Below are 20097 nucleotides of genomic sequence, written 5' to 3'. Positions count from 1 at the left end.
AATATTATGTTAATTTTAAGATGGTAATTTGTTTAAAATAAATTAAAATATGAAGTAATGATTATTTTAAAGTATATAATTATCAAATTAAAGTTATAACTAAGTAATTAAATGTTTTTTTTATGTAAATAAGAAAAAATTATTAAATATATATATTTGCGGTGAACGTGGATCGAACACGTGACCTTCAGATCTTCAGTCTGACGCTCTCCCAACTGAGCTATCCCCGCATGTTTATTTTTAGTATATAATTTTATTTTTAAAAACTTAATTAGTTTCTTTTTCTTCCAATTTTTTCAAAAGGAAACTAAGTTTGTAAAAGCTTACAAATGAAAGGGAAACAGTAGTAAAGCAGAAGAAGCACAGAAGACCCCGCGGGGAAATCAAGGAAAGATCCCACACCGCAGGATGGCCGGCGGCAACCATCCCAAGTCTTCCCATCACAACAAACCTCCCCCCTCCGCCTCCCACCGCAAATCTCGCTGGGAACCCAATTCCTCCTCCGCCAATTCCCCAGCCGATCCCAAATCAAAATCATCTACCGCCCCTTCCCCCAAACCCAAATCTAACACAAACCCTAACCCTAGCCCCAAACACCTCCCCTTCCCCTTCCCGGACCCCGCCCCTCTGGGCCCTCCCCCTCCTCCCGCCTACGGCTTCCACATGCTTGAACGCCGCACCATCGTCCTCGCCGACGGTAGCGTTCGCTCCTACTTCGCCCTCCCTCCTGATTACCAAGACTTCGCCCCCCGCCCTCTCGACCTCCCTCCCCGCTTCTGCCTCCCCGACTACTCATACACCGCCGCCGCCGCCAAGCGAAAATACGGTGATGATGACGGCGGTCCCAGGGATGACCTCGCCAGGCAGAGGGAGCAGCTTCTCCGTAACGCCAATGGCATTTCCAGGGAGCAGTTCTCTGCGGGCCCCAGTGACTTGAGGCCCTCCAAGCACTCCAGGCTCGATGGGTTGTCGAATTCTACGAGACACTCGCAGGTGGATCAGGACGCGTTGAAGAAATCCTTTTGTAACTTTTCGAAGCTCATTAACGAGAATGTCTCGCAGAAGAGGACTTGCTTGGAAGATGGCAAGCAGGGGCGCCTTCATTGTCTTGCTTGTGGCACTGGCAGGTTTGCTGCAATTAGGATGATTACCATTGTTTCTTCCAAGTTTGTTTGTTTGTTTGTTTGCTTTCAGTTTATTTATCTATAACCTTAAAAGCAAGGTAGTAGTTGAATGGCTCGAGGGTGTTGTGCGGTTTTGGTAGCTTCAGGCGAGATGCACTTAAAAATTAGATGAATATTTTTGCGATATTTTTCCATATAGGTTAAACTATTCAAGCATAGCGTAAGTCAAAATGAGTAGCACAATTTAGGTAACTCAGCTTCTTGCTGCTTTTTTTTTTGTTTAATGTTTTTGTATCGGGATCGAACCCAGTCCGTGTGACTGACTACTAGTTATGTTGTAACATTTTGGAGGCATTAAAGGTGTGCCTTGCCTGAACCAAAGTGTCTAGAGTCTTGGCCAGCTAGACCTCTTGTGCCTCCTTTGTGAGAAAATATCATTTCTCAGTCTAGCTGGAATTAGTATGACAGCAGTTCATTTCTTGTAATATAGCTAGCTGATTGTAAATCAGTTACAACTGGTGACTGTCAGATTAGATTCTAGATAGGCTCTATATCTCCTGTACTATAAATATCTGTTGCAAGCTTAATCTTTGTAGGTTCAGTTATTTTCTTATTTTTAATATACAGTAGGTTACTAGGTTTTCCAAATTCTCTCTAAGTTTTCTCGATATTCAACATCCTTTGACTATGTCTTTAGCTTAGGTATACAAGGACAATGTTACCAGTGGTGGATAGTGGAATATGGCAGAAGGCCAACATTTGACCATTGCCGCCTATGGTGCCACCATAGCAGGCCTCTATTAACAAATTGCCTATGGTGGTTGGCAAAAAATCTGCTATGCCATTCTTCCATGGTGCCCATGGTGCCGCCATTTAACAACAAGGAGACAAAGGAAGTATTTAGAATCTTTGTGATAAATCTAAATTCTTAAGAAATGAAGTGTGTGCCTTTAGTTTTAGAAGATGGATCTTCCTGTCTTGTAAACTTGTGCAGCTCAGTTGAGTAATTTATTTCAGGTTGACAACACTTACCACTTAGCTTTGTCTGGAGCTTAGGTTTTTAGATAATGTTAGGTTCCTGGTCCTAATGTTGTTTCTTCCCATTGTAGCATATCACTTCTGTTTTGTTAACTACGGTTACCAACCCTCACAAAATCTAACAGCAATAGCATGTATTCAGTTATTCACAAACCTAGCAAACTTGTTCCTTGAAACAGGCTGTCTAATTCAGTTCTATGCTTATAGTTGACTGCTTATAATATAATTTAGTCATCAAGCATCTGATGTCATGCTTGTGTGTAGTAAGAGTTATCACTCTAGTCCATAGAAGTCTTGACTGATTTGGTGATCACCAATGAAATTTATACTTTACAGTACTGGAAACTAGTTTTGTAAAAAAGTTTTGCATATGTGATTTCATTTGGTCTGGTCAGGAAAAGTCATAGAAGGATTCTTTGTTGAGGTATAATTGGATGATAGTGAACAGTGATGTAGTAAGCCCTTGAAGTTTCTCTACCTGTAGTTATGTTGTTCATTTCTGTTGTTTATATGGAGCCATTTCCATATGTATCCATATTGAACTGGCTAGTTTATCTGCTGAACTTGTATATTTCTGCTGTTGCTATAGTTTGTTAGAAATAGTGGGAAATGGTATTGGTGGACCCATTGTAGTAATTATGAAGTGAGTTGATGATTCTTTAGGATTTGATGAATTGAGAAACTTAATACTTTCATCAGATACACTTATAATATCACAGTTGCTTAACTCATAATTTCTATGCAGCTGTGATGATCTTTCTTTGATTTCTGTTTTGTTGACTGGCTAGTGTCTTGTTCTCATCTTTTGAAGCTATTTTGTTGCCATATAAGTGATATAACATGGCTAGAGCTCTTATGTTTTCTAATATGGCATTGCCACATTGGCAACACTTCTGCTTTAGTTGGGTTATATTAGTAACAAGTTTATAGCTCTTTATGCCTTTTATTATGGAAAAACTTTTGCTTTCATTTTTCTTAAATTATAGTGTTACTTGATTTAGATGGTGGGCCTTGGAGCAACGTTAAGGTTGCTGCTTTTAGCATATCTGGATATGCGTCCGTTGGGGCTGGGGTTGGATGCATGTCCTCTTGATGTGCCATGAACTAGGTTCTGCATTAATTTTAACATTTGACGTGAATTTGTTGGTAAGTGTGGGATATAAACGCAGAACCAAACACACACTTTATGACCTGGGGTTTAGAGGTCATAGGTTCAAATTGTGGGTACAGCCACTCTGTTTGCCCAGGGGGTGTGGTAAGGCTGCGTATATCTACCCTCCCTAGATCCCACTTGATGGCAGCCTTGTGTTGGTTTGCCTTTTTTTCCCCTCCCTTTTATCTAATGTTGCTTGATTTATGAAATGGATGACATTGTCATCAATTTCTTTGTAATTATTCTAATCTATGAAGGCAATATAGGCTTCCCTGTTCTATAGTCTTTTGTATATTTTGAACATGAGGTGCAGTTTCGAGTATGGTTATGTTGGTTACTCCCTACGTTCCTATTTATAAGACCAAGTTTAAAATGTTATTTGTTCCTTTTTATAAGACCCGATCTATAATATCTATTGAATTAATTATTTTTATACTAGAATACCCCTTATTAAAAGGAGAGAGAATGTATTGGCAAACAATTAGAAGAGAGAGAGAGCAGAATTCATGACAAGGATAATTTTGGAAAGAGTTATAAATTTAAGACAAATTTATTGCTATCAACTAAATTAGCCACTTTTCTTTGAATGAATTAGGTAATTGGATCTTATAAATAGGAACAGAGGGAGTATCATTTATAACAACCAAGGCTATTTTGCTGTTTGTTGCAAAATAAATTTAGGAACATGGCATTCTCTGAGGGTCATAGAGCTGCTCTTGATGAAGTAGATTGTTCTTAAATACATAATGAGCTTCATCCATCTCTGGCCTTTTGTGGAACCTTAGAACCATGCTTATTCGTTATACAATTTTTTCCTTGCTTCTCTAAAGTTGATTTTATACTTTTTCTTGTATGATTTTAGTGCTTATCTGTCCCTTTTCACTGGAACTTAGCTTTATGAGTCCCAGGTTATGCCTGTCAGTTCCCTATATTATTTTGCTTCTGAAGTTGAGTTTCAGCATCATGTGTGGCCTGAACTCTGATGTCTTTGCCAATAATTGAAATCTTTTGAGAACAGAAACTTTGGTTTGGTGAGAACAATTTTGTACTGATTAGTTGTCCTTCTGTCTCTCTTTAGAGAGAGCTTTATTTGTTTCATTGGAGTTTGAGTATCTGTTTGCCTGTTTAATAGTTGCTGATATATGTTATGCCCTTGCAACTCATGATTTGGGACTGACTTCATGCATGGAAGTTTTTTTTCCATTTTCAGTCATGCAATTTAAAGGTGCATGTGTACATTGGTCAATTTGTCTTTGAAAATTTTGGCATCTGCAACTGTTTAGTACCAAACTATGTCATCGTGCTGATTATAACTTTTCAGAGGTGGTGCTTCTCCACTTTTTCAGTTTTTCTTTAGTAGTTGCTTGGTGCTTTGATGTACTTTAGGATGCAGGTTCTGTGTGACTTAGTTCAAAAGAAGATGTTTGGTTTTAAATTTAAATGAAAGGAAGCGAATATGTGCTTTTACTTTGCCTTTTCTGTGTACTTACAGGGTGAAAACCTAAAATCTATTCTTCAATGCCCTTGATATGCCAACTTTCAGGTCTGCAAAAGATTTTCCAGATATGCATGCTCTCATTATGCACACATACAACCCAGATAATGCTGATTCACGTGTTGATCATTTGGGATTACACAAAGCTCTGTGTGTCTTAATGGGTTGGAACTACTCAAAGCCTCCTGATAACTCAAAGGCATATCAGTTTTTACCTGCTGATGAAGCAGCAGCAAATCAGGATGATCTGATCATGTGGCCACCTTTGGTGATCATTCATAACACAAATACCGGAAAAAATAGAGATGGTCGTATGGAGGGTTTGGGAAACAAAACAATGGATAATAAAATTAGAGGTATAAAGTGACCCTCCATTCTCTATCATCTTCTATATGATGTCTCTCTTTATGGTCTTAATGAGCTCAGGAAAATATTTCTTGCATGCATGCTGAGTCGGCCTTTTAGAGCAGTTTCAGTGGGAAACATGTAGTAGTCAGTTACCATTCCGGCTTTCCCAATATTTCTTAGTTGGCCAACCTCCCTCTGCTTTAGGCTGCTGTTTAATGGAATACTCTCGTGGCATTATCTCTTCAAAGATAATGAGATGAAAAGTCATTTTGATTTTATAGGATTTCCCATTAACATCAAATTAGAAGCTGGGACATTAGAGACTCATCCATAATTTGAAATACAATTTTTTATTTTATAGGACTTTCCATTAACATCGAAGTGTTCTTGGAGTTGATTCTTCTGTCAAGATTGCTCTTTGCGTTTTTTGTTTTAATCTTGAACAGAAATAAGTCCTGTCTTATATATTTTCATGGTAGGTTCTTGCTCTGATTTGGCTATTTAGTTACAAAATTTATATTTATCAAAAGCTTTGTTATTTCTAATTTGTTTGACCTTTTCATTTCATTAGTCATTTAGCCGTTACTTCTCTTTTATGTCACGATTTGACATATGTAGTTGATATAGAATAAAATAATATAAAGCAGTTTTGTTGAAGCTGTTAACTTATATTATCTCTATTTATTTGTTTAGGTCTTCAAAATACCGAGTATTGCTGTAACTTTTTGGTATGTAAAAAATAGCTTTTGATATGTAGTTATTAGCTCTCAATGACTGAGGTTGATTCTCTCTAAACATCTAGATTCATTTGCATTATAGCTTTGACAAGATTATGACAAATGATTGGCCACTTTCTATTTTAAGTTTCATTCTACTTTGCTCTTCTGGATTTACTTGTATTATGTTTTTCAGAATTTTTTGTCATAATACATCAATGCTTGAGTCGAATAGATGGGTTAGGATTATTGGATGGTTTTCATCAATTTACATATTTAATATTTTTAAATTTCCTTGTAGTGAATCTGCATACTATTTGTATTTTATTGCATTTTTGGATTGATTTTGGGTTGATTGGATACAATTGCCACACTAACTCTTTAAGTATAGCTCCCTAAGGATTCAGCTTCTCAGTAATCAATACAGATCACTCTTGATTTAGAGTGAAACTAGAATGCATTGGATAGATGCTTGATACTCATAAGCAGGAGTCACATCTCAGATGGTGAAAATTGTGTTGATGTTAAGTGATGAGTGTGTGTCTGTTTGTGCTAGTAACTTTACTTGGGGGGTTACTTGTCATTCCTCCACATGGTGCTTAGATATATGTAATAGCCATCTTATTTTTGAGACAGTTAAATCGAAAATTTATATACAAGTTTTTTCCTTTCTTCTTTTCCCCAAGATTTACCATTCCATTGATTCAATACTAATAGTGACCATTCTATTCCTTTCCATTGCACTTGATGGTGACTGTTGCATTCCTTTTGTTTACACTTTGCTTCTTCCTATCGAATGAACTGCTAAACATTGGCCCCGATTCATTATTAGTGTGGTCAGTTACCTGTTCTGGGCCACTAAAACTTCCCTTCCACTCCACCCCATGATTGTTGATCTTTTAAGAAGAATTGTGAGCACTGTAGTAAGAGTTGGTAATGGGATGAGTATTTCTTTGCTTACCTCTTGTAATTACATACTGAATTATGAGAACTGGAAAACAATGGTGAGTAGCTCAAAACTGGGTTTTGATACCATCATTAACAAAAAAATTATGGAATTGTTCAAAGCAGTAACTGGTTCAAGGATATAAGCCAAAAAATAGAGAATAAAAGAGAGATTGGTCTTTGGATTTGAGGAATTTCTTTAATTTCATTTTGCCTGTAGAAGGTTTATTAATTTGGGTTAGTTGAGTAAGCTTACTTTCTGGAAGCCCAGCATGTTGACCCTTCCTAAACGTGTCCATTGTGTGGAACATTATTTAGACTGTATATGTGACCTGAACAGAATCACGTCCTCACAACCCTTTGCGCCCCTTTATAATTTGATTTATTGGATGATTCTTCTGTTTATTTTTAATTTCCTTTGACTAGCTTTTAAGTTGTTTTCCTGGTAGATAGATGGAGATGTTCATGAATAGATCTTTCTACCTAGATTGCATAGTTTCTAGGGGATATTTATTTGTTACCTGTGCGTTTATGCACACCTACTTCTACTTGTGTTCATATCTCAATGGCAGTTGATTCTACAACCAAGAACGAAAGATGTGAATGTTATTATGGGGCGACTCTTCATTTTGTGCCTAACTTTTCCTGATGTTATTCTAGTTGTTGCTTAACTAGGTTCTTCTTCATTTGATTTGACACCTAGCACTGAGGTTATATGTTTGTTTTGAGATGAATTGTGTCTGTGGATATATGAACCTGTCCATTTATACATGTAACTATGCATGCATTTAGCTGTGTATTTATGCTCATGCATATACATATATTTAATGATGGTAGGTTGGAGATCAAGAAAATGGTTTTGGTGAATGTTATTGTGGGATGGCTCTTCATTTTTTATGTAGAATTTCTGGAGTTTGGACATTATTGCAGTTTATGCTTAACTATGTTGTTTTTGCATCAAGCACCAAGGGTGTTTATTTTGAGATGGAGAATATTAAGTTGTGTATGTGCATATCTTTCTTACCTGTCCATTTATGCATAGCCACATGTAGCTGATCATTTATGCAGATGCATGTGTTATTTTATCGATATATGGAACAATCAAGAAAGTTATTAACATTATTGTGAGGATTGTTAGTTTTGTGAAAATAATTACCATACATTATTCTAGTTGATGCTTAACTGTATTGTTTCAGCACTTAGTGGTGATAATATATATTTTGAGATCATGAATTTTGAATAATATTTGTAGCTTATTAGCATTTTTAACTAGTTGAGGTAATGCTACTGTCTTGATCGCAAAATGGAGTTGATTTGATCTATAGGTTTCCTGACCCGGTTTCTGTTTTTAATTTTTGTGAATTATGTTGTGCTTGTCAAGTGTTTCGATACCTAAATGTCATGCAAATTGAATTTTCAGCCAGCCAGGCCTTGCTTTATTAGATAATATTCTACCTTTCCTTAAATCTCAATGAGTTCGTTCGTTTAATCTTTCTTCATGAATCTTGATTGTTGTCTTACTGCAAGTGCTTAGCTGGTTACTTTGTTATACTAAGTAGTCTATAAGCTAATTCAGTTTAGACCTGCTTTTGGTTTTAATCATATTATATTAGATTAGACATTTATCTGTTTATTTCTAATCAAATAAACCATCTAATACTGATGGATAGAAATTCAGATGACACAGAAAAATCTATCTCCAATATTTCCCATTTTTAAGCACCTTCCTTATAGTCCATTTCGCTTGCTCATGCTGTCTAGTCTCTTGATTTAGATAGTTTGGTTACTGTTCTGCCCTTTGTTTTTTTCTCCTCTTCTACTTCCACTGGATTGCACTCCTTGTAGTTTTCCTTGACAAACAGCATTTTGTTGGGCTCAGAATCTCCTATGTAAATTACTTGGCCAATGTGCCTTTTATGGCAACATTTATGCAACGCAACTCCTTTTTAGGAAGCATTACCAAAATCTTAAGTTTTTTCCAATCATCCACTCATATCTGATGATAGTGAGATTTTGACAATATCTTTTTTCCAGAGCTTGGATTTGTTGGTGGCAAATCAAAGTCATTATATGGAAGAGATGGTCATTTGGGCATAACACTGGTTAAATTTGCTGGGGACGAATCAGGCTTTAAGGAGGCCATTCGACTTGCTGAACACTTTGAGAAGGAAAACCATGGACGTAAGGATTGGGCCCATGTGCAGTCACAAACATTAGGAAAGGATGATGAGAATAATGCAAACCTTGTGAAGGTGGATGAGAAAAAAGGAGATAAAAGGAGGGTCTTGTACGGCTATCTTGGGACTGCTTTTGATCTTGACAAAGTTGATTTTGACACAAGGAAGAAGGCTGTCATAGAGAGCAGGAGAGAATACAAACCACCCATGTAGTTTTTGGACTATACATGGGAATGGTTATGTAAAATGGAATACATGGAAAGTCTTTCCAGTTGCATTATAGTCCCGATTCCTGAAGATGATAAAAGCTTTTATGTATTGTGCTGACAGTTTCATGTACAATAGGAGACATCGTTGCCATCATTTTTATTTTAATTCACATAATTTGTGCTGAATTTTCCTGCCACAGTAATAGTTAGGCACATTAAGAAGATTTGTTTGTCTTGCCACGATCTGAAAACCTGGAACGCACTACTCAGTTAAAGTCAATGACTGGAATCTAAAGTCTTGATCTTGTCCTCGCTTTTCCCCATGTTGGCTGGGAACTGTTTGTTTACAGTTTAGATTTTTTTTAATTGCAATGGTGGGGCATGGAAATTTGTACACATGATTTGCTGCCAACTCTGTAAATCCCTCATTAGTAGCCCTCCCAGTTGATTGTTTGCAAGTCAGTTTAATTGATTGATGAAAGCCTCTATTCACTGCAAATTCCTAGTTGATTATTTGTTTACTCTATTTTTTTTTTCTTTCTTTGGCTCTTTGAATTTTTGGAAAAGGCAGCGAGTAGAAGGCTTGGTGATGATATAGAAATATAAATGATACTTGTACTGTAGTCTTGCGTTCTAAACTTATACTGAAGTTTAAATGAAACTTTTTATGGTGGAGTTAATGGATTCATAGCAACAATCACTGCTTAGTGATTGTATTCCAGCTTACTTAAGTTAAAGGCACCACCAATGCATGTTGTTTTTATATTTCTCTGCACATTCAAGTGGTGTGCAGAATTTTTTGTTTTTTTTTTTTTATCGTAGAATAAGTGGATTCTATTGGAGTTTGGGTTATAGATCTTGCTGTCTGTACAACGGCGAGAGTAGTGTTTATTATATAAATAACTGCAGATGATATACTCTAGCTAGTTAGTTACAAGATTTGCTGGCAGAGGTAGTGTTTTAATTTTTGTTGGTGCATAAGGTAGTCAGGAATATGTTCCTTTTAAGTGATATCGTTTCTAAATGGGTAATAAGTATTTATCTTTGATTTAATTTAGTGTATTATAATTATGTTAAAAATTTAATGTTTAAGACATCTTCACTCAAAAGATGAGTTCTCATTAGAACACTTTTTATTAATAGATAATATTATTGGTTAGGATATTATTGACTTATATAGGATGTCAAAGGACGAGGTTTGATTACTTTTAAGGACTTTTTATTCTTGGGAGGTTATTCAGCAATCAGTATTCAGACACACAAACGTGTTTGGAGTGGATCATTTATTATGCTCAATTGTTTATTTCGTTAAAATGGTGCTTAGTTGAGGGGAAATATTTGGGTAATTGGAGATACATTATTCAATCGTGTTTCTGTAATGAGTTTTTATATAATAATATTATATAGGTATGATTTTTAAGGTGTGTTATTGTTAAAGTCATTAAACTTCGTACATGTGACAATTTGTGAGTAGATGATATACACTATAAGGGCATATGCTATTTGCATTAATTCTGTCTTAGCTTGACATGTGACTTCAAATATACGAGTTAGTATTCACTGTCAAAACAAATTTGATATTTACATACGTTTGCCATGGAAGGTGGTGAAAGCATCTGTGGGTTTTTATGAGAAGGAAAGCATGTGGTTAAGCAGTAGTGAATTGGTGAATAGTGTTTAAGTGTGCTTAAATTTCCTGGATGCTGTATGTTGTATGCTGATTTGTGTTCTTGCGAAAGTTTCACATTTTCTTTCATTAATACCATTCCATTTTCTTTAAATTCCAATCCCTGAACTTATTATTATATTATTTTACTTAATATTTCCAGTTTATTGCGGAGTTTTTCTTCTTGGCTCGTGTTTCTCTTCTTTTTTTGTTACCTTGTATGTCTATCCATTATCCATTGAAATAAAGAAAAAAAATGATATTTCTTTATCTTCTTTTTTCTTACTTTGTTTCTTCTTATTTACACATTCAAATATAGGCTAAAAAAATTAAAATTTAAAGAAAAATAGTTTGTTGTTTTTATTTTTCTCGTAAGATAAAATACAAGAGTTTTAATGTGCATATTGCATATACGATGGTGTAAATTTTTTTTATATTGTTAATCAATTAAAAAGTATTTTAATAAAAAATTAACAAATGTGTATTGATTAGTCAGATGTGCCTTTTTTTAATTTGGTTACACAATATAACATTTAATGGTACACTGGTTAGTTTTCGTCAGTCACTATTAAAATTCTCGTCGAAATCAGATCAACATATTATTTTCTTTTTTTAAACAGTTAAATTTGTGTCACACTAAAGATTTTAGCCTCTCGTCGTTTCAATAATTTTTTTCCCACTCTTTAGTCTAGAAACCTAATTAGGCCTAGTAATGCCTGAAAACTCATCTATTCTTTTATTTATTTTTTATTCTGTGGTTAATGAATGCAAAAAATAAGTTGTTTTTCCAGAAAAATAAACAAGATCCTTTGCATGAAATTTTGTTTATAATTGCAGGTATATATGAAATAATCATTGTAAAGTTTCTTTGTTATACTTGTATTTTCTGCGTTAGCACGATTTTTTAAAATATAATTTTATATTTTTTAAAATATTTTTTGGAGGTACATGTTAAGTCTAAGCCTAGAAATTAAATTGACCTTTTCCTAGATGTTTTTTTTTTTAAATATCAAAGCAAGGACAATGAACATACTTTAATACTGACTCAACTTCTTTTATATATATATATATATATATATATATATATATATATATATATATATATATATATATATATATATATATATATAATTTAAACATATGATCCCGTGTCCATCAATTCATTATCTTCTATATACATTTATTTATTTCGTGAATGATCAAATCACGTTAACATAAAGGAATTTATTTTTGTAATAGATAATAAAATAAGTGGTTGAAATATACTAATACATGATGGAATTTTAAAATTGACATAGATGTGATGATAGATGGAAGTTGAAGAGGAATATCTTCTTTGGTGAATTATACCTTATCCTAACACGCATTTGTACGCATGCATGTGTCTTTCTGCGATGGCAGGTACTGTACCCTCCACTCCACCCAAAGGCAATGTTTTTTGTTTTTAACCGTTTGAATTTAGATTTAGATTACCTCCTTCCTTCCTTCCTTCCTTCTCTTTTATTTACTTTTTCTGACTCTTCCCATGTGGAGCTCAGCACTCTTGTCCCACCCCACACATTCTCTCTTCGATTTCTGGGAAAGTTCCTTCTCCGTACCAAATATACAACTAATATAGTATAGTATCTATTTAACATTCTCGCATACGCAACAAAACATATTCTAATCTTATAGTATTTTATCATGTTACTGTGTTAGTAATAATGTTTCCTAGGACACTGTCACACAAGTAGGCTGTAGCATATATACATTCCTTTGGAAGAAAAATAAATAAATTATAAAAATGTTTCAGAACTCATTCTGTGTATAATAACATTATTGCTTGTAAAAAAAGTTATCGTTTAGTTATGATAAATTTTACCTTATTTCTATGTTTTTATAGCCTAATTTTATCACATGTATTCATAATAACAATGTAATTAACACATTTAATTTATTATTTAGTTAGTTATCTCTCTCAATTATAACTATCTTTTTTTTAAAAAATAAATTATAAAGTGGTATTTATCTATATTATATTCTTATTTACACTGATAATAAAATAATAGGTAAAGAAAGTATAATATTTTTTAGATAAAAGATGAAGGTATGAATGAGAGAGAAAATTTAATTACATCAATCCTTATATTTATACACATTAGTTGCTGTCCGTCGGATTGAATTAATTACGCAATTTTAAAAAAAATTAAACTAAATTAGTTAAGTTGCTTTAGTTTAATTCACTTTGTGTTCATCTTCGAGTTGAGTAAAAAAACTAATAAAACCTTATTACTTTGTGTTTAGATATCATTTCATAATTTGAAATTTGATGACCATTACGTGAATCAACCTAAAACCTTCTCTCTCTGTTTATAGTTTGTGCTGTAGATATACGAGGAATATAATGTCATTTCAATTAAAATAAATACATTTTGTTTGAATCAATCAACTCAACTCATTTTATTTTTTAAATTTAATTTCTTATTTTTGGTTCGTGTATTATAAAAATTATTTTTAGTTTAAAATTATGATTATCAAAATAAAAAAAATTCAATTTAACTTTCTAATTTAATAAACAAATAAAATATATGCTGATTTAATGTAAGAGTTTGGACATTTGTGCACAAAAATGTTAGGTAGGGCCGTAGGAGTTGATGCAGTTAATATGACGCAGACTTAGATAATGTCTGACTTAATTCATTTTTAGATTCTTGTATTTTTAAAAAAGGAAAAATATACCAAACAGTATATTAAAAAATTCATAAAAATAAAATAAAAATAAAACCTTTAAAATAGAGATTTTATAAAATTGAATTCGAAGAGCTTCCGCTTTTATAAAACAAAAAAAGTAAGGATAAATATTCTGTTTAACAGGGCATTGTCAGAAAATATCATTAAAAGTATTCTTTCAGAAAATTATCAGAGTTATTGTATATTCGTAGTTTTTTTTATTGAAAAAAATAATGATGAAGGTACACTTGGAAAATAATAATAAATTAATGATGAGAAAAATAAATATGAAATAATTATTAATGTTTAAATGGACTAATTTTATGGCTGAACTGTTTGTTAATTTTTTTATAAAAGTATTTATATCAGAACCATTATTCTCGCACAGGAAGAAAACATTAAACTGAACGTATGCTCGAGTAGGCCAATACAAGTCATTGGCTTGGTAGTTGGCACTATATTGTGCATTGCTGTGATTATAATTGATATATTTATTATAATTAATACTGCACATAGTTAAACTGTGAATGCGATTGGAGTTTCAAATTAGAGACAATGACACAGGGGAGTGATGTGGAAAAATATTTGAAAGGAGAATTTGTTATTTATAATAATTATATAAAATTGTCTTTTTATAGAAAAGAATACACATGATCTCATGTAAAAATAAAATAAAAACATAGCATATAAAAATTAGGGAAAATTTTGTTTGTTAAATATATTTTAAAAGTTATGTAATAAATTAATGGAAACTAATATGAAGCTGGCCTAGTTGGTTGCAAGTAGGCTGGTTCGTTCTAAGTACAATCTTATCTTGTTGGTAACGCACTCCCGGCGCATTCTAGCATCGCCCCTCAACCACCTTTTTCAGACCGCCAAGACACGTGTCTCCACCTGACCCATCCACGTCATCACTCCCTCTTTCCCTGAGTCTCGATTTCATTTTACCTCCACCACCTTTACTCTCTCTCACATTGACTGAAGCCAGCGAGTGAGCGAGCGAGCGAGGTAGGGTTTTCGTTGTTCCCCCGTCTTTGAATTCAGTTCGCGACGATGGGGTCCATCCCCGATCCAGGCGAGTTGAGCGAGTTGACTCAGCCGAGCTTCGACGAGTTCCAGCGCCAAACTTCCCTCATGACCAGCTGCACCCTCCTCTGGAAGGAGCTCTCCGACCACTTCTCCTCCCTCGAGCAAGACCTCAACCACAAATCCGAAGCCCTCAAACGCAAGATTCGCACCCTCGACAACACTACTTCCGACTCCCTCCGCCTCCTCGATCGCCGCGAAACCTCCCTCGACGCCACGCTCCAGATCGCCCTCCGCACGCTCGACACGCGCCGCACCGCTGCCCTCTCCGCCCTCCTCACCGACGCCGACGACATCATCAACAGCTCCCCCGACGGTGAGGTCGACGACACCACCGGCCTCATCCTCAAACTCAAGTCCTTCTGCCTCCGCATGGACGCATTCGGGTTCTTCGCCTTCGTCAGCGCCAAGAAGAAGGAGCTCGACGGCCTACGCGCCGAGATGCCTGTGGCTCTGGCGGAGTGCGTTGATCCGGCGAAATTCGTGCTGGAGGCGATCTCCGAGGTGTTTCCGGTCGACAAGAGAGGGGACAAGGCCGGCCACGACTTGGGCTGGGCCTGCGTCCTTGTCCTGGAGTCGCTGATTCCGGTCGTGGTCGACCCCGTCATCGGAAAATCGAGGCTGTTGGTGACTCCTATTGTGAAGGAGCAGGCCACGGAGATCGCAGAGACTTGGAAGACCAGCCTCGAGGAGCGCGGTGGCGTGGAAAACGTGAAGACCCCTGACGTCCACACTTTCTTGCAGCACGTCGTTACCTTCGGGATTGTCAAGAACGAGGACTCCGATTTGTACCGGAAGCTTGTTATTGCTTCCGCTTGGAGGAAACAGATGCCGAAGCTCGCGCTTTCGCTTGGTCTCGCTCAGCAAATGCCTGGTATAGTCAATAGTGATAATTAATTAATTTCAATTCTCTGAATATTGATTCTGTGCTTCAGCTGAAAATGTTGTGTTTGTGTGAATTGTTTATAGATATGATTGAAGAGTTGATCAGCAAAGGGCAGCAGCTTGATGCGGTTCACTTTACATATGAAGTGGGTCTTGTGGAAAAGTTCCCTCCTGTTCCCTTGTTGAAGTCTTTTCTCAAGGATGCTAAGAAAGTTGCGGCTTCTATTTTGGAAGATCCTAACAATGCAGGCCGAGCTGCGGTACTTTTTACTCTTGTTTTTATTAATATCTATATCTATGATTTTCTGTGTTTTTTTTTTTTGTTCTTGAATGGATGAAGTTTTTCATAAGCACTTATAATAGAAGGAAATAAGAAAAAAAAATTAAGGGAAAATCAATTGAGCTTATCTCAATTTAAGATCAACTTATACATCTCAACTTAACCGCTATTATAAAAGTTAAAATTTTAGTTTATGGAGAAGTTGAATTCATTTTACCTTTTATTTTCTTCTACAACTGAGAAGTTTATCGGAATAGTCTGTTACTGGTTCAATGTTGTGGAAGCTGAAATGTCTTTTCTTTTATGCTAGATGAGTGGTAGGTAGCACATCTGGTAACTTGTGAATGTGTAGTTGATACTAGTTACAAGTTTTCTATTTTTGGTTTATTTTGAATAGACAGAGGATGCAGCTTATTAGAATTTAATGTACCTAGGATTCTTTGTTTTAGATAGGGAAAGGCCGAAGTGAGTGGTGAGATCTTTCTGGGTGTTAGTGCTAGTAGTTGGTTAGAGTCTGATTTGATTTCTGATTCTTCTCATCTATTTTATGTTGCTTCTTTGATTAGTTGGAAGGAAAAAAAAGGGCTGGAAATGGTAAAAGCGCTCTATTTGTGTAGTATTTTCTTGAGTTAGTAGAAGGGGGCTTAATATATTAACGGATTTTTTTTTCTTTCTATGGTGAATGAATTTTGGCAGTACCTAGCTGCAAGGAAAGAGCAGTCTGCACTCAGGGCTGTGATTAAATGCATTGAAGAATACAAACTTGAGGATGAGTTCCCACCAGAGAATCTGAAGAAGCGACTTGACCAGTTGGAGAAGGTGAAGACGGTGAAGACCGAGAAAAGGAAACCGGTTGCTGTTCCTGCCAATAAGAGAACTCGAGCAAGCAACAGCAATGGAGGTCCAATGCCACCAGCCAAAGCTGGGCGTTTGACTAATGCATATGTATCATCTTTCCCTGCTGCTCCTACATTTGTCAGGTCTCCATCACACGGGCAATACCCAGCTGCTCTTCCACCTTACCCTTCCCCACCCCACATGTATGGCAGCAGAAGTCCCCCGACAAATCCTTATGCTGCTTATTCACCTGAGCCGGCACCGGCTATTGCAGGGTCTTACCCGGCAGCTCCCATGAACTATCCTCCTGCATATGGTGGCTATGGAAATGTTTTGGCTCCCACTTATCAGCAGGCTTACTACCGATAGAAATGACAACCCTTGAAGATGGTAACCACTGATATGACGACCTTGATCCAATTTACTTTCGCAATGTTGTTTGTAATCACTAACCGTTTAACGGTAGCAGTTGTGTGTGTTAATTATAACTACTGTCCCACTTCCTGCTCTGCATGGGGAGAAGTTGTATTTCTAATGTTGATCCCATAGTACTAGGTGATTGTGGAAAGTAACTAGGACGGCCAAGAAACATCAGAAACTCAACTACCACTGTTCGGTTTAGTTGTAGAAAGACTTACCGTGTTTACATTATATGCTTATCTTGGGATCGAACTGAAGGAAAACAAAAAAAGAAAGAGGTAATCTGTTTCTTGGCAGCTGTTGACTATGGTATAAAGACTACAAAGGAAATAATTTTTTCTGAGATAAATGTTTTTCTGCATTCACAATGCCGGACTATGGTATTTGTTAGTACTGCATTCAACCGTAGTATGTTGTTGCATTCCCTTTGTAGCTTTCTTCCAAAGAATAGTTTTAAATCTTGTTACAGTATATTTTTATGGTTTTACTAAAGGCATGAAGTATTGATGTTTTTCTTATGTTTTTAAAATGATAAACGTGTTTTTTATTTAATATATTTTAGTTTTTTTTACTGAAATTTAATGTATATTTTTATAAAATGTTAGGAAGATTAATAAAAGAATAATTACTTTTTTCTGAATCACTAAGGTTGTTTTACTGGTAGGAGGTTTGGGTAGTATGAGTTATGAACTCCAACACGAGTGACTATTGTACGTAAAAAACCAATCACTTTTTTCTTCCCCGAAGTACAAGAAGGATGGTGAGAGAAAATGTGAGTAAACTAGGTCGAGGGTGAAAGATGGGAAAATGTGGCATGTATTTGGTCTTGGTATAACAGTACTTTAATTCAGTTGGGGAGAAAAAATGAAGGAAACAAATGGCAATTATGTATCCCTGAATATTAGGAAAAAGTATTCTCGCTACTTAACAAACAGAGCTCAAAAACCCATAAAAAGAAGGGAGAAAGCATTCGGAACATAAGGTGGTTGTAAAGACTAAAGACCACTACGGAGGTAGGGAATCTTTGATGAGTACCCATAAAAGAAGGAAGAAAGCACTCGGGACATAGGGTTGTTGCGAAGACCACTATGGAGGCAGGGAATCTTTGATGGGTTGTTCTGCATTTGCAATACCAAACAGTGGTACTATTTGTTAGTTCAACATTCAACCGTAATATCTTGTTACATTCCTTTTGTGGCATTCTTCTAAAGAATAGTTCTAAACTAATCCTCTTTTTTTGCTAAATTTAGAAAGTATTAATGTTTTTCTTATGTTTTTGGCATAAATATTTTCATTTTTTTTATAAAATGTTAGGAAGATTATTGCGAAGATAATATTTGAATAATAGCATTAACTTCTCTTTTGCCCCAAAATACAAGATGGTGAGAGAAAAGAGTGCGACTAAATCAGGCCCGGGGTAGAAGTTGGGAGAATGTAAGTTGTGGAATTTATTCAGTCTGTGATATTATTTCTGTTTATGGAAAAAAAGTGAAGGAAAGAAACTGCAATTATGAATCCCTGAATATTAGGAAAAAAGTATTGACACTACTCAACAACCCATAAAAAGTAGGAAGAAAGCACACAGAAGATAGGTGGTTGTAAAGAAGACCACATGGAGGCAGGGAATCTTTTCTCACATGTTAAGCTAGCCTGGTACATAGTCGAGTTACAACTTGCAACTCAACTTTTCTTATCACTCTTAGGTTGGATTACTTCGATTTTACATTCGACATTTCCTTGAGGACATTCAGTTTTTACTCAAAGTCCTTCATGAAGATTACTTTTAAGGAAGTTGGATATCGGTATTCTGTACTAAATTCAATTCTAATTTTTCTGGCGGCCTTCATTTTTCACCCTTGTTAACTGATGTTAATCATCCTTCAAATGGATATAATATTGACTAGTAAGGGATGTGGCTGCATGCATGACATGTTCTTGAGTGTCATTTTCCTTGTATGTTGAGGGTGAAGAAATGATATTCGTGACAATATATCTATAAATCTGGGCATAGTTCCAAGGATATAATTCAGAATTCCGAAGAATGAAATCTTCTTCAAAGAAAAAGAAAAGACAAGAAGATGTTGAGGAGGCGAAAATAGACAAAAAAAAATTCCGAATGTGACTTCCAGAGACGATGATGAAGTCACAAGTAAAAGCAAAATATCTATCTGCTGTACGAAATCAATGACACTTCTTTTGTGAATAAGACGCAGACTTGGCAAGTTCCTACTTTTTACTTGCCTACGGCTCCTTATCATGAACCATTTTGCTTGCATTATTGCACATAGGGAAAATAGCAAGCTTGATGGGGCATTCCGTTTCTAAATATATGAAGTTTGGCCTAGCTTCTAGAGTTGTTGGTGTAGGGGCAATTTTGGCTCACTTCAAGACGTGATTTACACTCCAAGGAAAGAAGAAAAAATGGATCGTGGAAGCTTCAAAACCAAAAAGGAAATTCAGCCAAATTGAACTAGGGGCCTCCATTTTCATTTGGTGGTGGTCAATATGTGGTCGATAATTGGCTATTGAATGAAGGATATAAACCAATTAAGCACCTTCTCTGAGGTTCTAGCATTTTCATGGGGGACATCATGCATGGACTGTTTTCTCACATGAAAAAGCCTAGTTGCCTTTCTGGAGCAAGGCTAGCCCAGCTAAGATTTTAAACATTTGTCAACTGTGAACTTCACTTCAACCGCTTTGGATTTCAACCTTGTGTATTATATTTAAATTTAAGTAGCGTTCAGTAGTTGATTTTATTACATGAAATATTGAAATGACACTCACTAATCATTATCCATATTTTGTTAATTTTTTTTGCTACAGGTGACTTACCATTTAATTTTGATCAAAATTTGTTGTGCCTGTGCATCGGAAGCCTGTTAACGTTTTTGCTACTGGTGACTTACCATAGATGAAAAACCGCATGAAGGGAATGCAGATTAAAATTAAACAAAGACAACGCAGGTCACGTTAAAACAATTTTTTTAATCACCTTATTGGTGAAAA

At 35.6% G+C, this 20097-nt stretch overlaps 2 protein-coding genes and 1 non-coding gene across 3 annotated transcripts; 2 read left to right on the top strand and 1 right to left on the bottom strand.

Annotated features, from left to right (window-relative positions):
• Positions 1–157: 157 nt before the first annotated feature.
• Positions 158–230, bottom strand: TRNAF-GAA. Its single transcript has one exon. It is a non-coding gene; the product is annotated as a tRNA-Phe (tRNA).
• An 89-nt stretch (positions 231–319) lies between these two features.
• LOC114370841 (protein SUPPRESSOR OF GENE SILENCING 3) lies at positions 320–9880 on the top strand. The gene is made up of 3 exons (XM_028328230.1): positions 320–1127; positions 4859–5166; positions 8854–9880. The coding sequence occupies exons 1-3, from the start codon at positions 409–411 to the stop codon at positions 9207–9209; spliced, it is 1383 nt and encodes a 460-aa protein (XP_028184031.1). The 5' UTR covers positions 320–408; the 3' UTR covers positions 9210–9880.
• A 4648-nt stretch (positions 9881–14528) lies between these two features.
• Positions 14529–17449, top strand: LOC114372620 (FRIGIDA-like protein 4a). The gene is made up of 3 exons (XM_028330283.1): positions 14529–15540; positions 15636–15811; positions 16528–17449. The coding sequence occupies exons 1-3, from the start codon at positions 14634–14636 to the stop codon at positions 17035–17037; spliced, it is 1593 nt and encodes a 530-aa protein (XP_028186084.1). The 5' UTR covers positions 14529–14633; the 3' UTR covers positions 17038–17449.
• Positions 17450–20097: the final 2648 nt, after the last annotated feature.

The sequence above is a fragment of the Glycine soja genome, chromosome 10 (genome assembly GCF_004193775.1).
Source record: "Glycine soja cultivar W05 chromosome 10, ASM419377v2, whole genome shotgun sequence".
NCBI lineage: Eukaryota > Viridiplantae > Streptophyta > Magnoliopsida > Fabales > Fabaceae > Glycine > Glycine soja.
The sequence above is the reverse complement of the archived record's forward strand: the minus strand, read 5'-3'. Positions and strand labels throughout refer to the sequence as shown.